This window comes from Pinus tabuliformis, chromosome 2_1 (assembly GCF_031772625.1).
Source record: "Pinus tabuliformis cultivar Carrire ecotype Pingquan chromosome 2_1, CPIR1, whole genome shotgun sequence".
NCBI lineage: Eukaryota > Viridiplantae > Streptophyta > Pinopsida > Pinales > Pinaceae > Pinus > Pinus tabuliformis.
This window is the reverse complement of record NC_142299.1, coordinates 347,380,308-347,402,758: the sequence shown is the minus strand read 5'-3', so window position 1 is coordinate 347,402,758 and position 22,451 is coordinate 347,380,308. Positions and strand designations below refer to the sequence as shown.

At 38.0% G+C, this 22,451-nt stretch overlaps 1 protein-coding gene across 1 annotated transcript in view; it reads left to right on the top strand.

The window, feature by feature from the left end:
• The window catches only part of LOC149200281 (putative ATP-dependent helicase At3g02060, chloroplastic), a 204,424-nt gene that overhangs the window by 82,943 nt on the left and 99,030 nt on the right, over positions 1 to 22,451 (top strand). The window contains exon 3 of the mRNA XM_089400897.1: positions 6,122 to 6,367. Coding sequence (XP_089257023.1) covers positions 6,122 to 6,367 — 246 coding nt within the window. The remainder of the gene's footprint in view (positions 1 to 6,121; positions 6,368 to 22,451) is intronic.

The window sequence follows — 22,451 nt, the reverse complement described above, 5'->3', positions numbered from 1 at the left end:
AAAAATCAACACTTTGTGCATAGAAAAAAAAGGGACATGTAGCCTTTAATTTTTTATTTTCTCGACTCGATGCATAGCATTCCTTAGTATTTTTGGAACTATGTTTCCATATGTTTTTACTTTTTGTTATCTTTTAATCTCAATTCAATATTTGTTTCAAACATGTATTGAGCACTATTCTTGAGGTATGTATTTGTCACCCATATTGATTACCTTCTTCGTTCTATCCTTAGGTTGCCTATTACCAAGAAAGCATTTTCAAATTAATATTTGTTTATAGAATGAAAAAGTAGAACAAGATCAAAACCTCTATGAATAAGAATAACATGCATCATTGGGATGCAATCAAAGTTGAGGATGAATGATGAAATTTGAGGCATGCAAACATACTCAAGTGAACTTTAAAAAATATGTCTAGAATAAATGCAACCTTAGATTATTTTTTAGGAAGTCAGTTTATTGTTTGGGTGGGTTCCTTCAAAGTGAGCGCTATAGATAGATAGAAAAATGCTACATAGCCATTCTATTTTTATAATTTGTATTTCTTTAGGTTCATTGACCGCAAAGTCTACCATTGTATTCATTCTCTTGTTCCTTAAGATGTGCTGTAGGGAGTTGTTTTTGGAGAAAATATGTCATCTATATGCAGAAAAATATGTACATGATGTAATATCCCCAATTTTGATTTTCAGCATTGGAGACAATTTTTGGAAGAGGAGGCAATTCCGGCATTGGGACACAGGAGGAAAAAGGGAAATTGCAGCTTTAGTGAAATGTGGGGCCTCTTATCACTCAAACCAACAGGGGACCTAAAAGGGGTTCCTAAGAGGGCAATTGCTAGGTCAAGGGAAACGGTGGAGGCTTAGCCCACTGTCACCACAACTAAGTCTCCCTGCTCTTTACGGATTTTCACCGATGGGAGGAGTCCCGATAGTGTAGGGATCACTTTGTAAAGTAGATGTCAATGGATACGTGAGAAGTGACCCTAAAAACACTTTCCCAAGGATGGAGTAAAAAATGGAACTTGCTTGCTCTTTAAGAAAGGGACTTGGTCCACCAAGGGGAAGGGGTGGTTGAGGGAGAAAGAATAGGCTTATAAAGGAGTTTCTCAATCCCTATAATCCTTGGAAACTTGGATTCCCAAATGGTCTTTGACAAATAGTCTTTATTGAGAAGTGGGGCCACACAAGGCCAAGTGGAGCCAGTGCAAGTTCGGGGATAGAATATAGAAACTAATGATGTTCCTATCCTGGATAGGTGAGGGGAAGGACCAAACAAGAATATTTACTTCAAAAGGTTGAATTGATCCTATTAGTGTCTAGCCTTGGGGATGCCTAGACAAAATCCGGTCCTAGAGATAGGGCTTGAGATTCCCAGATATTCCACTGTCAGAATGACCTCCAATTTGGAGGAGAGGGAGTGGACCCACTAGCGCAGTAGCCTAGAGGAGATCGAAATTTTTCCTTGGGCCAATTGCCGGGAAATTGATGCCCTAGGTGACCCACTAGGGCTAGACTTGGGGAAAAAGGGGAAAATGGTAAAAAGAGGGTTAAAATGATCACCATTTTTGAGGGATCAATGCCTAGTTCACTTGGGGATATGGAGTCAAGGATAATGATGAGTAACAACTTGGTTTCTTTGATCAAGGAGGCTCAAAAAGTCAACTTCGTCCAATGTTGAAGGAAAGAAAAGAAAAGTGACCTTCAAGCATTTATACTTCAAAGTAAATGATGCAAGCTTCTCAAGATAAATACATCTCTAGGTCATTTCATTCATATAACATTGGCCCATACATTAAATTAGCTAAAACATGCTCAATTCCACATTTCGATAATGCAACAACTAGCCCTAATTTTAACAGTATACAACAACAAGAATAATAGCATCAAAATTTACTTACAACGTTATATAGTATATCCAACCAGCGTTTTGTTTGCTCAATAAAGCTCCAGGACAAGAGAAATAGCCCAAATCCATAAATCAAAATTCATCCATCTCCAAAAATATCCACCAAGGAAAAATTGCGAAAATTCTCTATGATTAGAGAGTTCCTAGGTCAAGTGATGATACAAATGAATCTATCTAACATCAATATATAGCCTCCTAAGGAATTCGAATTAGCCTATGGGCCCCCTAAAGATAAAATAATGTGCAAATAATAACTCTTAATGGTGACAAGCCCACCATACTAGCTCATAATGTAAAAGCAAGCCTCACAAGGGGCCAAATAATGATGTATGCATGTCGTAGGGCCCTCTAAAGGCTCAATAACATCCTGAAGTTCCATATTGAGGAATAAATTCCTTGGAATATGATGGACAAGGGGGTGGCTCCTTGTTCTCCAAGTAGCAGACATGTGGTGCTCTCAGTGGGTTTGAGGGCACATCAATGACCCCATGGGTCTCCATATGAATTAGAGATGTCTATAGATCCTCTGTAATGGTCCAGGTGGTGGAATGAATGCTGCCATGACATCGTATAAGTGCTGGGACACTTACCAAGAGTGTGGGGCTCTTGTGGGGGCCTGCTGGGCATAGTGTACCAATCATGTCACCATCGTCCCAAAAGTGGATCGCTAGTAGTCTCTGAACATCCATGAAGATCTGTGGAGTGTTGTCTGTTGCTGTGGAGGCCCATGGCTCTCTATGCACACCCTACATGTGCCAATGTGGACCTTTGGGGGTTAGGATCCCATATAGGGAAGCCAAACCCAAATGGAAACCACCTGCAATCTTGCATAAGATCCAATGCGTCCCCTAGGCTTCCAATACAATCAATCATTAGAATAATCGGGTAAAGGAGCTTACAAACCATGGATAACAAAGTGGACATTTCATAACGGCATGCCCTTCTGTAGTGGGCTTTGGCATGTGCTAATGTCTCCAAACTCCAAAGGGGGTTAGCCAAGTACCTTATTAGGTGGTTTCAACCCTTAGAGGGGATAGTATGTCCAAGGTACACCCTTCTAATGGGGGTGGCAAGTGACAAATAGGTGAGATGAAATAGGGAATAAGAGGGGCAACCTTGGGCCACGTAACAGGGCATAGGGGTAGCTAGATAAGGGGAAGCCCACACTTGGGTATATAATGTATAGGAGGGAGTAGTCGTGGTACATGAGGTGCCCCAGCCTTGATTTTTCCACCCTTCTTTATATGCCTTTTGCCTTTTATGAATTTTCTTTAATTAATTGCTCGGGGCTCAAAGGACAAGAGCATGATGTGTATAATATAGCAGTGATTGCCCCTTTTGAGGTAGGGCGGTTCATTGCCCTCCAAGGGTTGGGACAATCATGGGTTCCTGAATGATAGAGAAGGCTCATCTAGGGCCTATGGAACCAAGGTGATGGCCATGGATCGGGTGGAGCTCATGTGTCGACTTTTGCCCACGTGCTAATTATTTTTGTCCAGGCCATCTGGTGCATTTTGTGGTAAAATTTCCTGTTAAATGTGACCAATTATGCTTTTTCTTCTTTTTTTAGTTGCTTCAACCTCCGAGGCATCATTCTAGGCTTGACCCAAGGTGGGGGCCAAGGGGATAGGGAGTCTAGCCCTATGTGGACCCAGAATGGGAATGTGGACTCAGGTGAGAGAAATGATGAATGGGGGTATAGTGAGTGGAAAGGGAGTAGTATGTGCGGGTAAAGGAGCGGGACCACACACCCAGGGTCGGGGTTTCCCAAGTAGTACCACCCTATAACTAAATGGCCAATAAAGGAGATCCCACAGGACTAAGATCCAAGGGTAACAACCAAAAGGGGTCAAGGGGACAGGAGCACAAACTAAGCCCACTCTTTCCGCCAAATCCCCCCACCAATCCATACTAGAAGTATCCATGCTAAGTAAATTCAATACTCAAATACTAAATGACAAGACATACCTTTAGATTCGTGAGGCCCACCTTCAAACATACAATAAGTACAAGTGGGTGAGGGACCACATGGCTGGCTGACAGAGAAATGGCACAACAAGCTAGTATGAGGCATCAAGGGGCTGTTGGCTGCCGACTGAGGCTCATCATGGAGAAAAAACTTCACATGGGGATATCACTCACAAAGTGTTGGGTAACAGGGCCCACAAGAGATAGAAATTTGGCCCAAGAAGGGAACTCACACTCTTGGAGGAGAGAGAGAGAGGAAGGGTTGCGAATTAGGAGAGAGAGAGAGGAGGGTGTGTGAATTAGGAGAGAGAAAGAGTGGGGCCACCAAGGGAGAAAAGGAGGCCAACAATTATAAATAAGGAGAAGAGGCCTTCATTGTATCTTTTTTCAACTTTACTTTTGAGCACAAGTTCTCTTGAGCTATTTAGGCAAGACAACCAGTGCTGTTTGGCACAAGGGATTCCCAAGCGGGAATTCCACCTCTACCTTTGGTGAACTTCGAGTGTCACCCTATGAGAGTAAGTGATAGTTTGTTCCATGTGTTTGAGGTGCTAATTTGTAGATCATTCATTAGCTTGGGTGTGTTTTTTCTTAGGGCGCAGAAAGGGAATTCATGGGTTGAGAGGAGCTAGCAGGAAGTGGAGATTGGGCCAGAGATTTTGCAGGAATTTATCCATTGGAAGGGCAAGTTTCCTCTTGGTATTTTGTAGGGCTGAGAGTGTTGTATTTTGGAGGGCCGAATTGTCTAAAATCTGGGCCTGCGCAGAGATCACTGGACATCTACTACGAACCATAGAGAGCAGGGAAATTTCGTGGGAGTTGGGCAAGGAGAGATAAAGAGATTTGGAGGAGTGGTTGCAGGGGTTGGAGGAGATTTTCCAAGAATTGATTTGGCTTCCTACAACAGGATTCTTTCTACAGGGCGTTTTTCCAGCTAGTTGGAGCCACACACACTTCTTGGGGGTCACTGGGGCATATTGGATTCATCCCAAACCCTTTATGGGTTTTTGTGGGTTTGGTGAGCGGAGGCTAGAATTAATTTTAGAGAATTTTCTGAGTACTTATGAGGGAAAAATTCCTAGTTCCATTCAACAACCAACGACATAAATTGTTGGAGGGTGCACTTTACCCTGGGATCATTTCCACCGCTTGGGTCTGTGAGGTATTTCTGGGTTTGGTTGGAGCCGGTGTGGAGAGCCTACATTTAATTTTGCAGAATTTTTAGAGCAGATCTGAAGGCCAAAATCTCAGTGCACCTACAACAACAGTGGTGGTAATTTTCTGGGTCAGCGCAGAGGTTTTCTTTGTGATGGAGTCATTCCAGCTCTTAGGCATCACAATTCCAACCTGGGTTCTTGCCATAGCTTGCAGTAGCAAGCCCAAGTTCCTTTGATCTCATTTATTGTACTCATATTTATCAGAATTAATACAATGAATCAGAGTTTTTGCCCATATTTTCATGTTCAAATGTGTATGGTTGTGCATTTCTGAATTTAGTAGCTGTAGCTAGTTCATTGCTTCTGTTATCTACGGTGTTTTTTCATTTGGAATATTACACATGAGCAAGTCAAAATAGTCTTCTTTAGGTCTTTGATACCGTAGAGAGTGAAAACCAAAATGGATGTAATTGTGTTGCTACAGAGTAATCTACTTGCTGGATAGAATATGAAATGAAGTAAATGCTGCAAATTGCACTTTGTTGAATCAAAATATGACACCGTTTGAAGAATTCTGATTGTTTAAACATTAACGCATTAGATTCTTTGTATTAGTAAAAAAATAGTGGAGAAGCAATTTAGGTTCATTCAAATAATTCTTTTTACAAATTTAGATATGATCTTGATAAGCACTTGTCATGTCTTTCACATATAAGAGTTTATTCGTGTTTACTGTGGTTATGATCTCTTCCTTCTAAATATAGCATATTCCTATGTTCTATAGGTTCAAATTTAGGTATTTCAATAATAGACCTTGCAATGTTTGAATATATTACTAATGAAAACCTGGCTTTGAAGTTATAAAGCTGTGATCAAAGGCGACGGACCAAACAAAGTGAAAGATAAATAGCCTTTGAATTAGTGTCCAATCCACATTTACTACTCTACGTATAAGCTCTTTTTTTTTTAATCGGATTTGCAGTTTGGCTATGTAGTATCTATTGTTTCATTTACTGTTTTGTTATGTTGGTTTGAGATGTAGATAATGTGAGGAAGTTTAATAGGTTGTTGTCTTGGTAATTTGACAGGCTTTTTTAGATGTTGAACAAGATTTGACTGAGCGAGAAACACCAATGGACAGATTAATATGTGGCGATGTGGGCTTTGGTAAAACAGAAGTTGCTTTAAGAGCTATATTCTATGTGGTTTCAGCAGGAAAGCAAGCAATGGTTCTAGCACCTACAATTGTTTTGGCAAAGCAGCATTATGAAGTCATTTGTGATCGGTATTCTGATTACCCTGATATCAAGGTGGCACTTCTAAGTAGGTTTCAGGTACAGTGGCTGAGATTGAAGAACCATTCATTATTGGAATCTTACAACAAGTTGATGGGCATCTTGGGATTTAAATTGTAGTGAAAATTTCAAAAGGTTTATCAATTTGAATTGCATGTTGCCAAATGCAAAGATTTTATAATTTAAGGTTGTACTTTTCGAGAAACTATATTCATATTCTGGTGCATACCCAGGCTTTTTTAAATAGTTGGAATGCCTAGTGGACAGAGATTTTCCAAAGCTATAGTCCAACAAATTTTCACCATATACAAGATATGGGGCATAATACAGATAATTAAATCATCCTGACCTTTTTTTTTAAATACAGATTAGAAATAAGCTGCAGTCACTCTGAACAGCATTACTATCAAGCATTATGTGTGGGCCACAGAAAAATCCAAATTATCTTTCACAGAGGATTTCAGAAGCTTCTGCTCATGTAAACTCTATAAAAAAAACTTAAAATTAATACTGTTCTACACAGCATGAAATACTAATTGAAAACATGCTTGCTGAGAGCTTCATCTTGATTGATTTTAGGGGGGTGAGATTCATGATTGGCCAAGTCAATGTCTTCAATCATTTGATGAACAGCTTCCTCTTCCTTAAAATCACCAGTGGCAGAATTCACTGACATTCTATAATTTGAGGCAGCTGAGTGGGAGCCTTTACTAAGGCCACAAACTGTATTCCTTAACATTGAGAATTCAGCTTCTAGAACTTGAATTTACCTATTTCATTGCACAAGAGTATCCACAACCACTGCATTTTGAGATATGCATTGTTATGAATCCTCAGGGACCTTAGTAGTCACTGTTACAAAAAAATCTTTCACTTCTTGAGATAAAGTCCAAAAGCTCAAATGTGGGATCCTGTGTACTCAAGAAGGGGGCCAACTGTGACCTCACCAACTATCTTTTCACTTTTGGCCAGCTCTCCTCCATCCAGCTCAAGGGGGGTTCTCCCTAGTAGATCTTAGGGATCTAATAGGCCAGTTAAGTCAAGTCAAGAGCCCCCAAAGGCTTCTACTTCAAATACCACCAATCAAATGATTGAACCATTAGGGTTTAAAATGGATAGGATTTCTAGGGGTTCTTTTGGGTAATTTCCAAGTTTGAGTTCAAAGTGAAAGGCCCCCAAGCACACACAACCAAGGAATTGCTAGTATAGTAAACCCCAACAAAACAATTTAAATGATTTACAAGGAAAAAACGGTGATGGAGGATAGTAGATTAGTGCCTTAGCTTGCCAATATATTTTTGGGGGCATATGAGGTCAAGGAACAACACAATTGGAGAGAAATGGAGTGGATTTAGGTTCAAAGACTAGAGCAAACTAACTTGTGTGCTCTAGTGGGTTGACCTAGGTGTCCTTAAATTTTGAAAGATGGGACAAGGGAGTGAGCTTAGCTTACGCCATCTCAAAAGAGCTTGATGGGAGGTTCAAAGAGGCTTGAATCAGATTTAGCTTCAGGGACTAGGGTAGACTAACTTTTGTATCTTAGAGGATTGGGCTAGCTACTTCACGATTTTCAAGGATGAATAAAGGAGGGAGCTTAACTTAGATCCTATGTCACCTAGTTCGTGTTTGTGTGCGAGTTCGATGACTTTAAAGTTCAACAAAAAAATTGACAATTAAAATTTTGAAAATAAAATTCAATATTAAGTTCGATGTACTAAATTTTTTGAAAGCTATACTATATATATATTGCTAAAAATTGTCGTTACTCTTTTATATATAATGCTATGAATCATCGTAACTCTTTTCTATATATAATGTGAAGATATAAATGTATTTTCAGAATTACAAAAAATTGGCATAGATAGAACAACCTGTAATGACCAGAACTATGAAATACCTTCTGTAGATGATTCCATAAAGAAACAAGGAGGATCATTAAGGGAGAATCATGATCTCCCAAGGAGAATTCCTAAGCCTGAGATGTTGGACAATAGAAAGCATAATAGAAATTATACACAGACAACAAAGGTTAAGTAGGATATTAAGGAGAAAAAAATAGTTGTCAAAAATTCGACTGATGATAAGAACCTTTTTTAAAGTGATGAAGATTAGGGTGCTGTCATCTCTATAGGGCAAGGCGAGAAGGTTTTCAGACATCTAGTTCAAAATTTTGTTATAGATCTAAATAAGAGTAAAGTGGAGGTTCAAGATAAAATTCTTGGTGAAGGGGGTATCCAACAACTAAGGAAATTGTTGAAAGCAAATGATGCATCTGAAGCAGCAAAGTCTTTAGGTGATGGTGAGATGGAAATTATAAGAATCTCTACCAGCTAGAATGTAACCGTAGCAAATGAAAGTGTTGAACACAGATATATTGTAGGATATACAGGTAAACCTTGCATCCCATGAAAAGCATGATGGGCCTCCCAAATAGGTACAATTTAAGGTCCATATAACCATCCTTAGGCATATTTAACCTTACTTTTTGCAGTTGATAATGTCTTTTTCAATTTTATATGTTTTTAGGAGGGTTAAGAGATAATTGCCATATCTTGTGTGCCTAATGCATTAATTGTGCAGGATATTGAGGATATCTTATGCAGATCACGCATGAGTCCATCAAAAGAAGATTATGGGGCTTGCCCCCTAGTAAAGGATGAACAAGACTCAGTTGGCTCAAGGACATTTTTCACCTCCCTATAGCTGCAAGGGCACCAGATCCAACTTTTTAGGGATTTTGGAGGGAAGCAGTCCCCTCTTCAAGGAGGCTGCTGCTCAAGCACTTTTTGTATAAATAAGGGGCCTTGGTAGCCTAGTAGGGATTCAAAAACTTTGGAGAAGATAGTCAGCAATAGAGAAAGGCTTCCTTGCTTGTGATTTCAGTTTGTCATGTTTCCCGTATGATCACTCTTGTTGATTAATGAAACACACTCTTTTGTTGCCAGTTTTATTATTCTTGAAGGGGTTTGAGTCCCTTTGGGTTAGGGCCCAACCTAGGTGCTGAAGTCCCTTTCTTGTATGTTTACTTTCGACGCATTTAGCTTAGTTATATTTTTCTGAAAATATCATCTCTGAAAAAGTATTGTCTTTGCAGGGCTAATGAATAAGCTTCTCTCTGAGTTTGTTTATGTACTTTGCTCCGATAGACTCAAAAATAACTTCTTTCATACAGTAATGATCTTCATTTAAAATTCAACTCATCCTTTCTTTCGTTTTACTTCTTGCAATTAGTAATTTATCAGTCATTTATGCACTATGCTTTTATCAGTCAATCATGCATTTTGCTTTCAAATAGATGGTATTGCTTCATAGGCATAGTTAGTGTTGTTTTAATGCATTTAGTTTACTTACAACATCATGTTTTCATCCACTATTATACATTTCTACAATCTGCCAGTAAGCTGAATTCTGCTTAGATGAGCTATATGAAACTCAATATTTTCCTATACCTCACATAAACCAATCCATTGGGTGTACATGAGCTTGGAAAGGGCCTTTTTACCCTTCCACAATCTTCCTCCACCTTCTTCACCTCTTAGGCTGCATTTAGACCTCATAAAATTGCTCTCAGATGTTTTCTGTAGCAAAACAGGGCCATCCTGTAGCATATATTTCTTTCTTGTCATCTACTTTTCTAGATTTTTTTCCTGCAAAACGGAGTAGGTAGGTTTATTTTTATTCATTTACCTTTCTGCAATTAGATTAGGGTTACCTTCAGCCATTTGCTTTTTTGTAGATAGAATAGGGATTGCTTTTTGTTGTTTCCTTTCCTGCAAGCTAGATTAGGTCTATTTGCTATTCATTTGTTTTTTGAGTATTTCCTATAGCCTAGATAGCAAAAGTGCTCTCTATGCATTTTAGGTTCTCTTCAATTGCATCACATCAACTAAAGTAGAATATATTGCCTGCCACACATATAGTGCCGATACCCCTTAAGTTTGTACGAACCCCGAGTTGATAATTAAAGTTGAGTCCTTCAGGTGTTTCAACATTCTTGTTGTAATACTGAGGCCCATCACTTTTTGGTGCCATTGCCAGGGAGGTGTCAAAGTAGGTACTATTTTCTACTCTAAGTTTATTCATTTCCTGGAAAAAACAAAAAAGTTGCATCGACGTTTCTATCTAAAAAGAAAACACAAAAAATCTTTTATTTCATGCCTCGTAGAGTTAGGGATAATTCAACAAAATTTCTACCTAAAACCCTCACACCTACAAACAAGCAACCTTCACTTGCTGATTGTGGGCCTCCCACTATGTCTACAGGGGATATAGAGGCCTTGTTAAGTGGGAAAACAAGGATTTTTGAGGAGCCTATAGGAGGAGAAGAACCTCCATCACCCACTAAGAATATTTTGGAAATAGACGCCTTGAAGTCTTTCCTATTAGGGAGACAAATGGGGAATCTAAAATGAAAAATATCAGCCCCACTGTGCTTCCACATTTCCATGGAATGGCTTCTGAGGACCCTGACACTTTCATGTTTGAATTTGTTGTAGTCTGCAGGATATATGATTATACATCAAATGAGCAAAAGCTCAAATTGTTACCTTCTACCCTCAAGGGTGTAGCCTTGCGTTGGTTCATGAGTTTAGAAACAGGCAATACCACTACATGGGAACAGATGCAACAAGCATTCAACACCAAATACATGGACTATTGCAGAGCAAGAGATACAAGGGAGGAAATCTTTAGAATGACCCAAGGGCTAGATGAATCTCTAGAAGACTATGAATAAATATTTCAGCCAAGCTATAGGAGGGCACATAACTACACTCTTGATCCAGATTAATTCAAAGCTAGTCTCGCTCAGGGGGTTAGAGAAGATCTAATGGATACCCTCAATATGTTGGCCAATGGAGATATTTATCAAATCAATTATGAAGACATCAAAAAAAGGTTCAAGAACCATTCTAGAGCTGACAAAAAAGAGGTAAATCTAGCCAAGGCTTGGTAAGTCCTTCATCCTCTACTTCAGCCATTAAGAATGAAATGGGAGGTATGTTAGAGGATTTTAAAATAGAAATCTCACATACTTTTTCCCTACAAATGGACACATTGCAGATTAAGAAAAAATAAGAGGAAGAAGAAAGCGCATTAGCCATATTTTTCCCTAGATGCACCAAGAGGCACCCTGGAAATGAGTGGCAATTAAATGTTAGAAATATGCTCTGTGTGTGAAGAGAACCATTCAAGTGACAAATGCCCATCTTTGCCAAGTTTAAAGGTGGTGTATCAAGGAGTAGAAGGAGGCATGGAGCAACTTTTCTTTGTTAACCAGAAAAGGCCACAAGGCCCTAGACCATATCAGCAAGATATGAGCTATCCTTCTTCTTTCAATACAAGTTAAAATGCACCATTTCAATCTTGGTATCCACCTAACAAATTTGTTATTGGTACTCTTTCAATAACAATTTTTTTTTTAAACAGTATTCAACACAATATAGGATCACATATAGTTAACACATACCACAGATCAACAAAAGAAGAACACCATGAACTGAACCCCAAAGCCTTTCTATTATGATAAAATAATGTTCCTAGTAGAGCAACAATTCAATAACAGTGTTCAAGAATTACATCCTCCAAAGATACCAAATAGAAGCTCAATAGCTTCTTTATATAGAGAAACCCCTCAAAGTGGAAAATAACGACTAGTTGGCTTGATCCTCGTTAAAATAATTTCGACCATCAAAAATATTTTGATCATTTTTTAATCTCCACCATTGAATTTTTAATTTTGTGGAAAATTCGAATTTTTCTTAAAACCTACTTTTAATTAATCTAAAAATTAATATTTTGGATTAATTTACTCAAAAAATTGACTTTGACTTAACCACCAAGCTCCAAGGGCTCATATTTTCTTAAAATATCCATTTTTCCCTTGGTGGGGGACCTCCAAAAATTGACTTCTGTTTGACCCACGAATTTTTGATTATTTTCCATTTGGAGAGAAACTAATTTCTTTATAATAATTTTTGACTCAAAATTAATTAATTTTCTGTCTTAGGATTTTTTATTTAACTTAGCTAGAAAAATTAATTAATTGACACTAGAGGGGATTGAATGATTTTTTTTAACCCTCAAATATTTTAACCATGGTGTCTAACTATGAGTAACCATGCACTAAAATATTTTTTACATCAAATTATTACAATATCAACCCTTGAAAGGGGAAATACACATTTAGATTCAGACCCTCAATAATTTACCCAATTCTGCGACACAATATGATCTAGTATGAAACCAAATGTGCTTGTAATAAAATAATTTAGCCAATGTGCTAAAATTATTCCTAAACTAGTAAACACACCTTTACAATAGACTTGATATAACACTAGGACTCACCTAAGACCTTGTCAACGAATTCCACCCTAGCTTTGGGGTTTAAGCTGGAAGAAAAACTTTGCCGATTATCCGTGTTTACAAACACACATAATTTGGGGAGGTTAAAAAACTTCCTAGGATGAAATTCTTTGCCAAAATCAGAGGCTTACCTATGTGTTGTTACATAATTAGATGGTCATACTAGCATCATTTACAATACAACTTGCAAAAACTGGGTTTACAATGATATGGCTGTGCTGGCTAATCACTTTGAAAATTTTTCTTCACATCTTTGTACCCTACTTCCTTGGATTGTTGACAAAGTGTGGTCAATACGGCTCAACTTTAGTCCTCCTTTACTATTGGGCCTACAAGAGCATTAGGATCAAGCAGAGGAAAACAAGGAGTGGACAGAAATTGAGGAGAATGTAGGGTTCCATCCAGACGGGGCTACCACATCTGAAACAACTTGGGATGTTAGGCAAGCCAGTGAGGCAATGAATGAAAAGCAACAAGATGACTAGGTTGCTTTGAGAACGAGTAAAAATTTCAGTAGGGGTATGATGGGCCTCCCAAATAGGTACAATTTAAGGCCCATCTAACCATCCTTAGGAATATTTAACCTTTCCTTCTGCACTTGATAATGTCTTTTTCAACTTTAATATGTTCTTAGGAGGGTTAAGAGATAATTGCCATATCTTGTGTGCCTAATGCATTAATTGTGTAGGATATTGAGGATATCTTATGTAGATCACGTAGGAGTCCAACAAGAGAAGATTATGGGGCTTGTCCCTTGCTAAAGGATGAACAAGACTCGGTTGACTCAAGGACATTTATCACCTCCCCGTAGCTGCAAGGACACCAGGGAACCAAATCCAAATTTTTAGGGATTTTGGAGGGAAGCAATCCTCTCTTCAAGGAGTCTACCCCTCAAGCATTTTTTGTATAAATAAGGGGCCTTAGTATCCCAATAGGGATTCAAAATTTTTGGAGAAGATAGTCAGCAATAGAGAAAAGCTTCCTTGCCTGTGATTTCAGTTTGTCATGTTTCATGTATGAACACTCTTGTTGATTAATGAAAAATACTCTTTTGTTGCCAATATGATTTTTCTTGAAGGGGCATGAGTGTCCTTGGGTTAGGGCCCAACCCAGGTGTTCAAGTCCCCTTTTTGTACATTTACTCAACATGCAAATAGCTTTGTTACGTTTTTCTGCAAATCTCATCTTTGAAAAAGTATTGTCTTTGTAGAGTTAATGAATAAGCTTCTTTCTAAGTTTGTTTATGTACTTTGCTCTGATAGACTTAAAAATAGATTCTTTCATGCAGTAATGATCTTCATTTAAAATTCAAAAACTCATCTTTTTTGCCATTTTAGTCCTTGCAAGTAGTAATTTATCAGTCATTTATGCACTATGCTTTTATTATTCAACCATGCATTTTGCTTTCAGATAGATGGTATTGCTTCATAGGCATAGATAGTATCATTTTGATTAGTTCACTTACAACATCATCTTTTCACTCACTGTTATACATTTTTGCAACCTCCTAGTATGCTGAATTCTGTCTAGACGAGCTACAAGAAACTCCAAATTTTCTTATTTCTCACATAAACTAATTCGTTGGGTGTACCTGAGCTTGGAAAGGACTTATTTACGCTTCCACAACCTTCATCCACCTTCTTCACCCCTCAGACCACATTTAGACCTCATAAAATTGCTCTCAGATGTTCCCTGTAGCAAACAGAGCCATCCTGTAGCAGTTTGCAGATTTCCTTATAATGCCTTCAAATTTGCACCTAAAGCTTGTTTGTCATTACTTATCCCATTACAACGTTCATTAGACTCTGGAGATGGATTTTAGAGGTTCAAAGACCCCTTAGAAACTTTACCCTAGTAGCTGTAGTTTTCTTTCTGCAATTAGGGTTTTCTGTTTGAACTTTGTATGTCTTATTTCAGTGGCAAATACACATATCATGCAACATAGAGTAGGATTGATTTGTCTCCAACATCCTTGAAATGATTTTCTTTGCTTTCTTGCAATTAGCATAGGTTTCTTTCTTGTCATCTACTTTCTTGCAGTTAGCATAGATTTATTTCCTGCAAAACAAAGTAGGTTTATTTCTTGTCATTTACCTTTCTGCAATTAGATTAGGGTTACCTTTTGTCATTTTCTTTTTTATAGATAGAATAGGGATTGCTTTCTGTTGTTTCCTTTCTTGCAATCTGATTTGGTCTATTTGTTGTTCATTAGTTTTTTGAGTATTTTCTGTAGCCTAGATAGCAAAAGTGGTCTCTATGCATTTTAGCTTCTCTTCAGTTGCATCACATTAACCAAAGTAAAATATATTGCCTGCTGCACATATAGTGCTGATACTCTTAAGTTTGTACGAACCCGGGTTTGATAAGTTGAGTCCCTCAGGAGTTTCATCATTCTTATTGTAATACTGAGGGTCATCAAATGGCAGTGTTGCTTCTCTGTGTATAAATGCGGGTGATAAAGGCATGGTAGTCATAGATAATAGTCTGCAACATAGTGCTGTTTTAGAGACGAAAATCAAACACTTCAAAAAATGTGATTTGGGACCATATGGGCCTAGTGGGAAATTTGTGGATAGACAACCTGCATAAGCTTGTCCAGTAGAGCTCACACACACAAGGAAACATTAAAACTGTTATAACAACTTTGAACAATTCGTCACATAATAGTTTGCAACCTTATATGCTGGAAGGAAAAGAAGACATTGAACATGACATATGCACATTCTTGAGAGATTGGAGAGCCTACCTCTTAGTAGATTACTGTAGTAAGTTTGATTGCGAATTGTTGGACAGACTCCTCCGCGATGATAGGTACCAGGTGGAAGATGGAATCATTTTCTTTGAAGGCTAAATATCTTTTGTCACTCAATCTACACTCAAAAAAAGCTATGTGGGATCACACCCAACAAACTAGCTATGTCACACGAGAGTTTACCCCTAAAGCAAGGGATTGCACAAATATGGCGCAAAGCAGGCCAAACACTGAGGACAAAATTGACAAAGAAAAACATGTTGTAGTGAGCAATTTCTCTGAGGTTCATGACAACCTTATTAAAGAGGGGAACACAAGACATGTTACCTGCCGGAAGCATGGAAAGAGTTTGGTAGCAAAAGCTGCTAAATGACAGAACCATGAAGCTGATTCCCCAAATTTTCCAAAATTACCTCATGCATTTGAGCTAGGTACCACATTTTGTTATGAAATACTTGTTGCACAAAATACTTAGAATGTTACTATAGTCCTATGTGCTGCAAAATGTATCAAGATAATGGAAGTTACAAAAAGGGGAGAGGTGGGAGTGTTTTTTAGTTTACTTCAAAGTGGAAAAAATGCTATGATTGTTCAACAGGTTGCCAAATCACTCCTGCCATGGCCAAGTAATTGCAAAATGGCATGGAGCTATGTTGTCAATGATCCTAATAGGTTAATGGGCCTTTCACTTGCACATGGAAGAGGTTGTTAATATCCCAACCATGCATAGAAGACAACACCTTAAAAGATGAAAAGAGGTCACCTCTGAATGAAGTAAAGACAATAGAAAAATATGGACGACTTGTGGAGTTTGGTTGTAAATCTAATGCCACCAAAAGGGAATTTAACTTCCTACAACCTTTTGAAGACTTACTATGATGAGAGCAAAAACTTCAGCTAACATAAAATTTATTTCAACAATAACACATAACTGTACTTATTGCCTATAACTCACCTATGATTTGGAGGGTATAAGCAACAATTCTTGCATGGTGGCATCATCAACCAACAATGTGATTATGGGGCAACAAGAAGAAAAGTGGGGTGCTGATCTGACACCAGTAAGGGTGAAAGGAAGTCTGCTATTCTGAAAATTTGAAGTGGAAATTATGCAACACCCAGACATGCCATTGCTTGAGGACAAGCATTGTTGGGAAGAGGGGACTGTAATGTCCCCTATAGATTAATTGCCCAAGGGATGAAGTAGCCTATTAATCACTATAGGCTATAGTTTTTGATAAAGGGGAAAACCTCAAATTACCCAATGTTTGGGCAACATGGGGTAAGTTTTGGGGTAGTTAGGGAAAAAATCCCTATGTAGGGGTTGCCATGAACCACTCTCAATTAATTAGGGAGGGAAAAGTTCCACAAGAAAATCTATAAATACAAGAGAGTTAGAATCATTTGATCATCATTGGATTGGATTAATTTGTCTCTGTTTTTTTTGAGCCTAAGGCTCTGATGGTTTTAAGACCCCTTTCTCTTTTTGACTAGTTTCGGTGGAGGTGATCCCACCCTACCTAGTTTCCCTTTCCTTGTTCTGGCACAGGTCATTGGAGCTATTCTGTTTGGTTTGAGGATTGAATATTTTCCCTTGTTCTGGCACACAACATATTCTTTAAGGCACTTCAGAAAGGTATTGCTGCTCCCTTCTTTGAGGCAGATTAGCTTTATGTAGAAGAATTGTGGGTTCATTCTAGGCAAATTCTTGGTGGACATTTCTGAGGCTAGTTCGACCTTGTAGCCTAGCTCTGAGACAGGATTTGGCCCCCCCTTCCTGAGGCTATGTGAGTATTTTCTATGGAAAAATAGTGACTAATTACTTGAGGTAGACTGAGTCTATCTGAGGTTAAGATTATGTGAGTTTGTTTTGAAACAAAATAGAGACAACTTTGCTAAGGAAGATCGAGATCTTCTGAGGTTGGACAAAGATCATCTAAGCAGAATTCATGTGTTTTGTGAGGCTATTTAGAGGGTTGTTTATACTCCATGACAGATTGAAGATTCCTAAGACAAGTCGGTGCCCCTGAAACATAGTTCGGAAGGGTTTCCTAAGGTCGATTGGAGACATAATTTAGCTATTTTCCTGAGCAGTTCGGTCAATTCTTGAGGTGGCTCATCCCTCACTTTCTTGGAGTCAGAATTCAATGGGTTTCTTGGTCAATTTCTGTAGCAGAGTTTAGGGATTGTCCTGTTGCGCCTCACTTACACACCTAAGTTAATGTGGGAAAAATCCTCAACCCACAAGGTGTGGCCTTGGTGACAAAGCTCAGAGAAGGGGCTGTCACCTAATCCCAACTCTCTCCATCTAGGCTTTCTCCTAGCTAAAGCCAAGGGGGGTGGATGCTAAGGAAGGTTTCTAAGGGAAGGACTCGTTGTAAAACAAGTTTCTAGGAGACTAAGGAAAAACAATCACTTCCCAATGCAATCCCAACTCTCTCCATCTAGGCTTTCTCCTAGCTAAAGCCAAGGGGGGTGGATGCTAAGGAAGGTTTCTAAAGGAAGGACTCGTTGTAAAACAAGTTTCTAGGAGACTAAGGGCAAAACAATCACTTCCCAATGCAATTTGATTTAAAAATTGGCAAGTACAAGAGTTAATGAGCAATGTAAAAGATAAACTCGACTTAAGATCAATATGGCATTCAACAAAAGTAAAGATGAGAAACCAGTGCCTTATAAACAATGCTCAAGTAAAGATTATATACTTGCAAAATGGAAATAACACTTCAAGTTACAATGATAAGCAATGCTACAGGACAAAATGTTAGTACAAGAGATATTGCAATAATGAGCAATAAGATACAACTTGCAAAATAAACGAAACTTGTACTTCGAAAGAAATGCTCAAATAAAGTAGGACAACTTCAAATAGCCATGAGCAAAAGTTTAAATAACAAGTACATTAATCTTGCAAGTAAGATAGAATGAGATGATGCCAAATTGGACTATGTGAAATGCAAGTTATCTTGGTTGATTTTATTTAAATGCCTAACTAAGTTGCACGAAACGGGGAAACGGGGAAGCGAAACGAAACGCGGAAGCGAAACGAAACACGACCTCCCCAAATTTTGGAAACGGGGAAACACGAATATATATAATAATATATATATATATTAAAAACATTTAAAAATTATTAATATATATATGTGCAATCATTAAGCATTAATGATACATTTACTTAAACATTTTAACATTAAGATTAAATTTACATCACAATGATCACATTTAGAACAGCTTAGAAACCCTAAAAAAATTTAAAAACTAATTAGAAAAAAAAAAAATTTAAAAAACAAGTAATTTTTTTGGGGAAACGGGGCCCGTACGGCCTGGAAACGCGTTTCCGGCCGTACAGGCACGTTTCCATTTCGGGAAACGTGCCTGTACGGCCGGAAACGCGTTTCCAGGCCGTACGGTACGCGGAAACGCGTTTCCGTTTCGTTTCCGTACGGAAACGGACCCTGTACCTGCGTTTCCTGCAACTTAGATGCCTAATCTATGGTGAGAAATCTTCCTTCAATTTCTTACAACAAGGTAAAGATTGGGGTGAGTTGCAAGGAAGATGGGTTGAGGAGGCACAAGTCCTTCGTTAACGATACCCTTCCTAAGATCCTTGCAATCCACGTGCCTTCGTTCCTACAAGGGCTCGACCACAAGAGAACTGTGAGGTCATGTGTTTTAACCTTACTCCATACACAAGTGAAAGAAAATCAGAAAAGATTTGTCCTAAAATGTCTATTCAACCAAGCTTATGCTTGGAGGTAGATTTAAAAATGCAAGCCTAATTTTAATATGCAAGTGAAATGCCTAAATGTTAATGAAATGTATCCAAATAGATATATTGATAACAATGTGCTTCAAATAGAGAGATAACAAATGAAATTTGTGATCAAGATTGCATTAAGCAAAATATGACATAAGTTTGTAGTGATGCTCAATATAGCATGTACCAATAACTCAATGGAGACAATGGACGAAAACGATTAGCTCAATGTTAAAAATACCAACTCAAGTGCCTTGAAAAGAAAATATATCCTCACTGTAACATTAAAGCACAAGAGAGCATAGGCTAATGAGTTGCTCCAATATGTGAATGGAATGTAGTTTGATCCAAAAATGCACAATTAAATTGTTCAATCTAGATTGCAAACAAATGAAACTTGCACAAATTGCTCCAAATGTAGATGTGCACCAAGTGAGATTCCAAAATTGAAACAAGTTGCAAGTAAACTAAAGCAAATTGAACATGAAGCTATGAAGGTAAGTGAATGGAATTGCAACTAGATGGCATGAAATGAGAAATGAACAATTAGCATGTGACCATGAGATATTAGCTTGCCAAATAAAATAGAGCATAAAAACTAACTTCAAAAGAAATGAAAAGCTAATGAAACACTACACAAGAAGAGGGCCTTCTCCCAAAAGAGAGAAAGGGAATGGATGACAAGGGGATGGTTCCCCAAGCTCCAAGAGAAAAATGTCACTTTTATTATTATGATGTTACAAGATAAGAGCCCCTTTGTTAGTGAGGAAGGGCTCAAACTTCAAGGAGGGTTTTACAATGAAAATTTAGCTTTGAAACAATAGAATCCCTCCTCAAGAAAACAATGAGGAAATTTTACAAGAATTTTGGCAATGAAATACCAAGGAACTCCCCAATGTAACTCTGAAAATTCACAAAGGGAAACTGCTCCAAACAGCTCCAGCTCTTAAAAGTGATGAAGTCTGCCCAAAAAGGAGGGAAAATGGGACTGTTTGTTCACTTTATAACAGAGATGGGACAGCCTCCTTTGCTCACTGTCTAGCAGAGGTAAAATGCAGCTTCCAAGGCTCAGAACCTTGAGGAATTTCTGCTCCCAAACAGTGGTTATGGCCTACAAAAAATTTCAAAGTAATTTCCAGCCTTGAGAGTCTAAATCCCTGCCAAAATTTAGATGAATAAACTCATGAATAAATCTGATTTTTTTTTTTTGCAAAACACGTTCAAAGGATTAATAGATGATACAAAGATGTAATTTGAGAAAATATGTACAAATAATCTACAAGGAACTAGATCAAGGATTAGAGTATAACTCCTCTCCTAGCCTAGCCAATAGCATTGCTCTATATTAGCAAATTGATTCAATATAAGCACAATATAAATTTGAGAAAATAGTTTTGAAGTAGATATTTTGCCACAAGTCAAGGCCAAGGAGACCCCTGCACCATAAATCAAATGATGAGATTTGGGAGAAAAACAATATGTGATTCCTTCCACTTCCTTCCTTAAGAGTGAGATAGTCCAACTGAGAACGTCCCCTCACGCTTGAGATTTGGTTCACAAAAAGTTCTACACAAACTCAAGATGAATTGTTAGATCCATTTGGGATTAGATAATATAATGAAAAGAAAATCTTAACAATTTAACCGAAAATCAACTAAAATGTCCAATTCTAGAATAATTCTCCAATCCAAATACTAGTGCAAGGTAACTAGACACTAGTAGATCTATAGGGTGAATGGAAATAACAATGGAAATTATAGCACATAGAACATAAGCACATAACCAGAAATCATACCATGAAAATGGAAGCAAGACACCACATATGAACCCCAAAGTCTTGTTATTGCACCAAAATATAAGTATACAAGGCAAGATAATCTCCCCAAGCACAAGAGCTCGTTTTTCCATGATATAATAGGAGCCCAATGATTCAATTTATAGAGAAATGGGAGAATATCCCAAAGTAAAACCCCAATGCCAAGTGGAACATTGTGGAAATCACAAGGAAAATTCGAATTTGCTGATTGGAGCTCCAAATGCCAAGTATAGTAACCAAATTTGAGATGTGGCACAACGAATTTCTTCAACCCATGTGCCCAAAATTGAATTTCCCTCATCTGGTTGCCAAGTGTGAGGAAGGTGGGAGAAAAGGGGGAAAAACCCCACGAATTTCTCAAACCAAATTCTGTAGAGAGATAGCTTTGCCAAATCGAGCTCAATTTGCCCTCCATCTTTGCATTTAATTGTTGTACACGCTGCTGCATAGGTGCTAGAGTGAAGTGCGTGGAGCATGAAGTCTAGCTTAAGTGTACAAGTGGAAATAAGGTAGGCTAGAGTGGGGACATTATCCCACAAAAATCTCAATTGAAATATTTACCAAATATTTCTATAGTGCATTGATCTCCCAAGGATATTCGACTTGCCAAATATGCAATGCATGCCCCAAGTCTGGCCCACACTATTGATTCTTCCCATGTGCTTAAATCTTGTGCCACATCATCCTCACACATGGTCTTTGACTCACCTTTTGACTTGAGTGATTTTCCAAATCATTTCCACATCAATTGGGCATGTGGGAATTTTATTTTTCTCCATTTTTAAATTTTCTGGGTTATTTATTTCTCATTTTTCCACTAAACTTAGGAAAAAGTGGGTTTTGGGGGTTCAAAGTGATTTTTCACCCCTTAAAGTGTCTTACTAGAAAATTGAGGAGTTTATTTTTACTACTCAAACCCCCTACAACTTCTCTAGATATCACTTATTACAATTTACTTAAACAATTTATTAAAAATCTCGTTTTATGAGAAATTTTAATAAATTAAAAAATGACACCTAGACCTAATCAAATTTCGTGAAATTTTACGAGTGATCTAACATGGTAATATACATTGACTCTAGACACTAGGACTCACTTAAGGCCTTACTATCAAGCCACACTTCAGCTTTGGGGTTATATCTAGGAGAAAAAACTCAATTAATTATTAAGCGTTAAAAAGCACAAATAATTAACCAAGTAAAAGAAAACTCCTTAGAGTGAACTCACTTGATAGCAAAGTCCTAAGCTACCTAGGCCTGTTACATGACTCTATTTCATCATGCTAGCATCACTTTACAATATCCCCGTAGGGTTGCAGAATCTAAGTACAATGAAGAAGAAGAGAGAAGAAAGGGCTTAGAAGCCCTGATGATATCTGGAACTCTGTAAGTACAAAAATGCTCTAACATATCCTTGGGCATGGAGTCTTCAA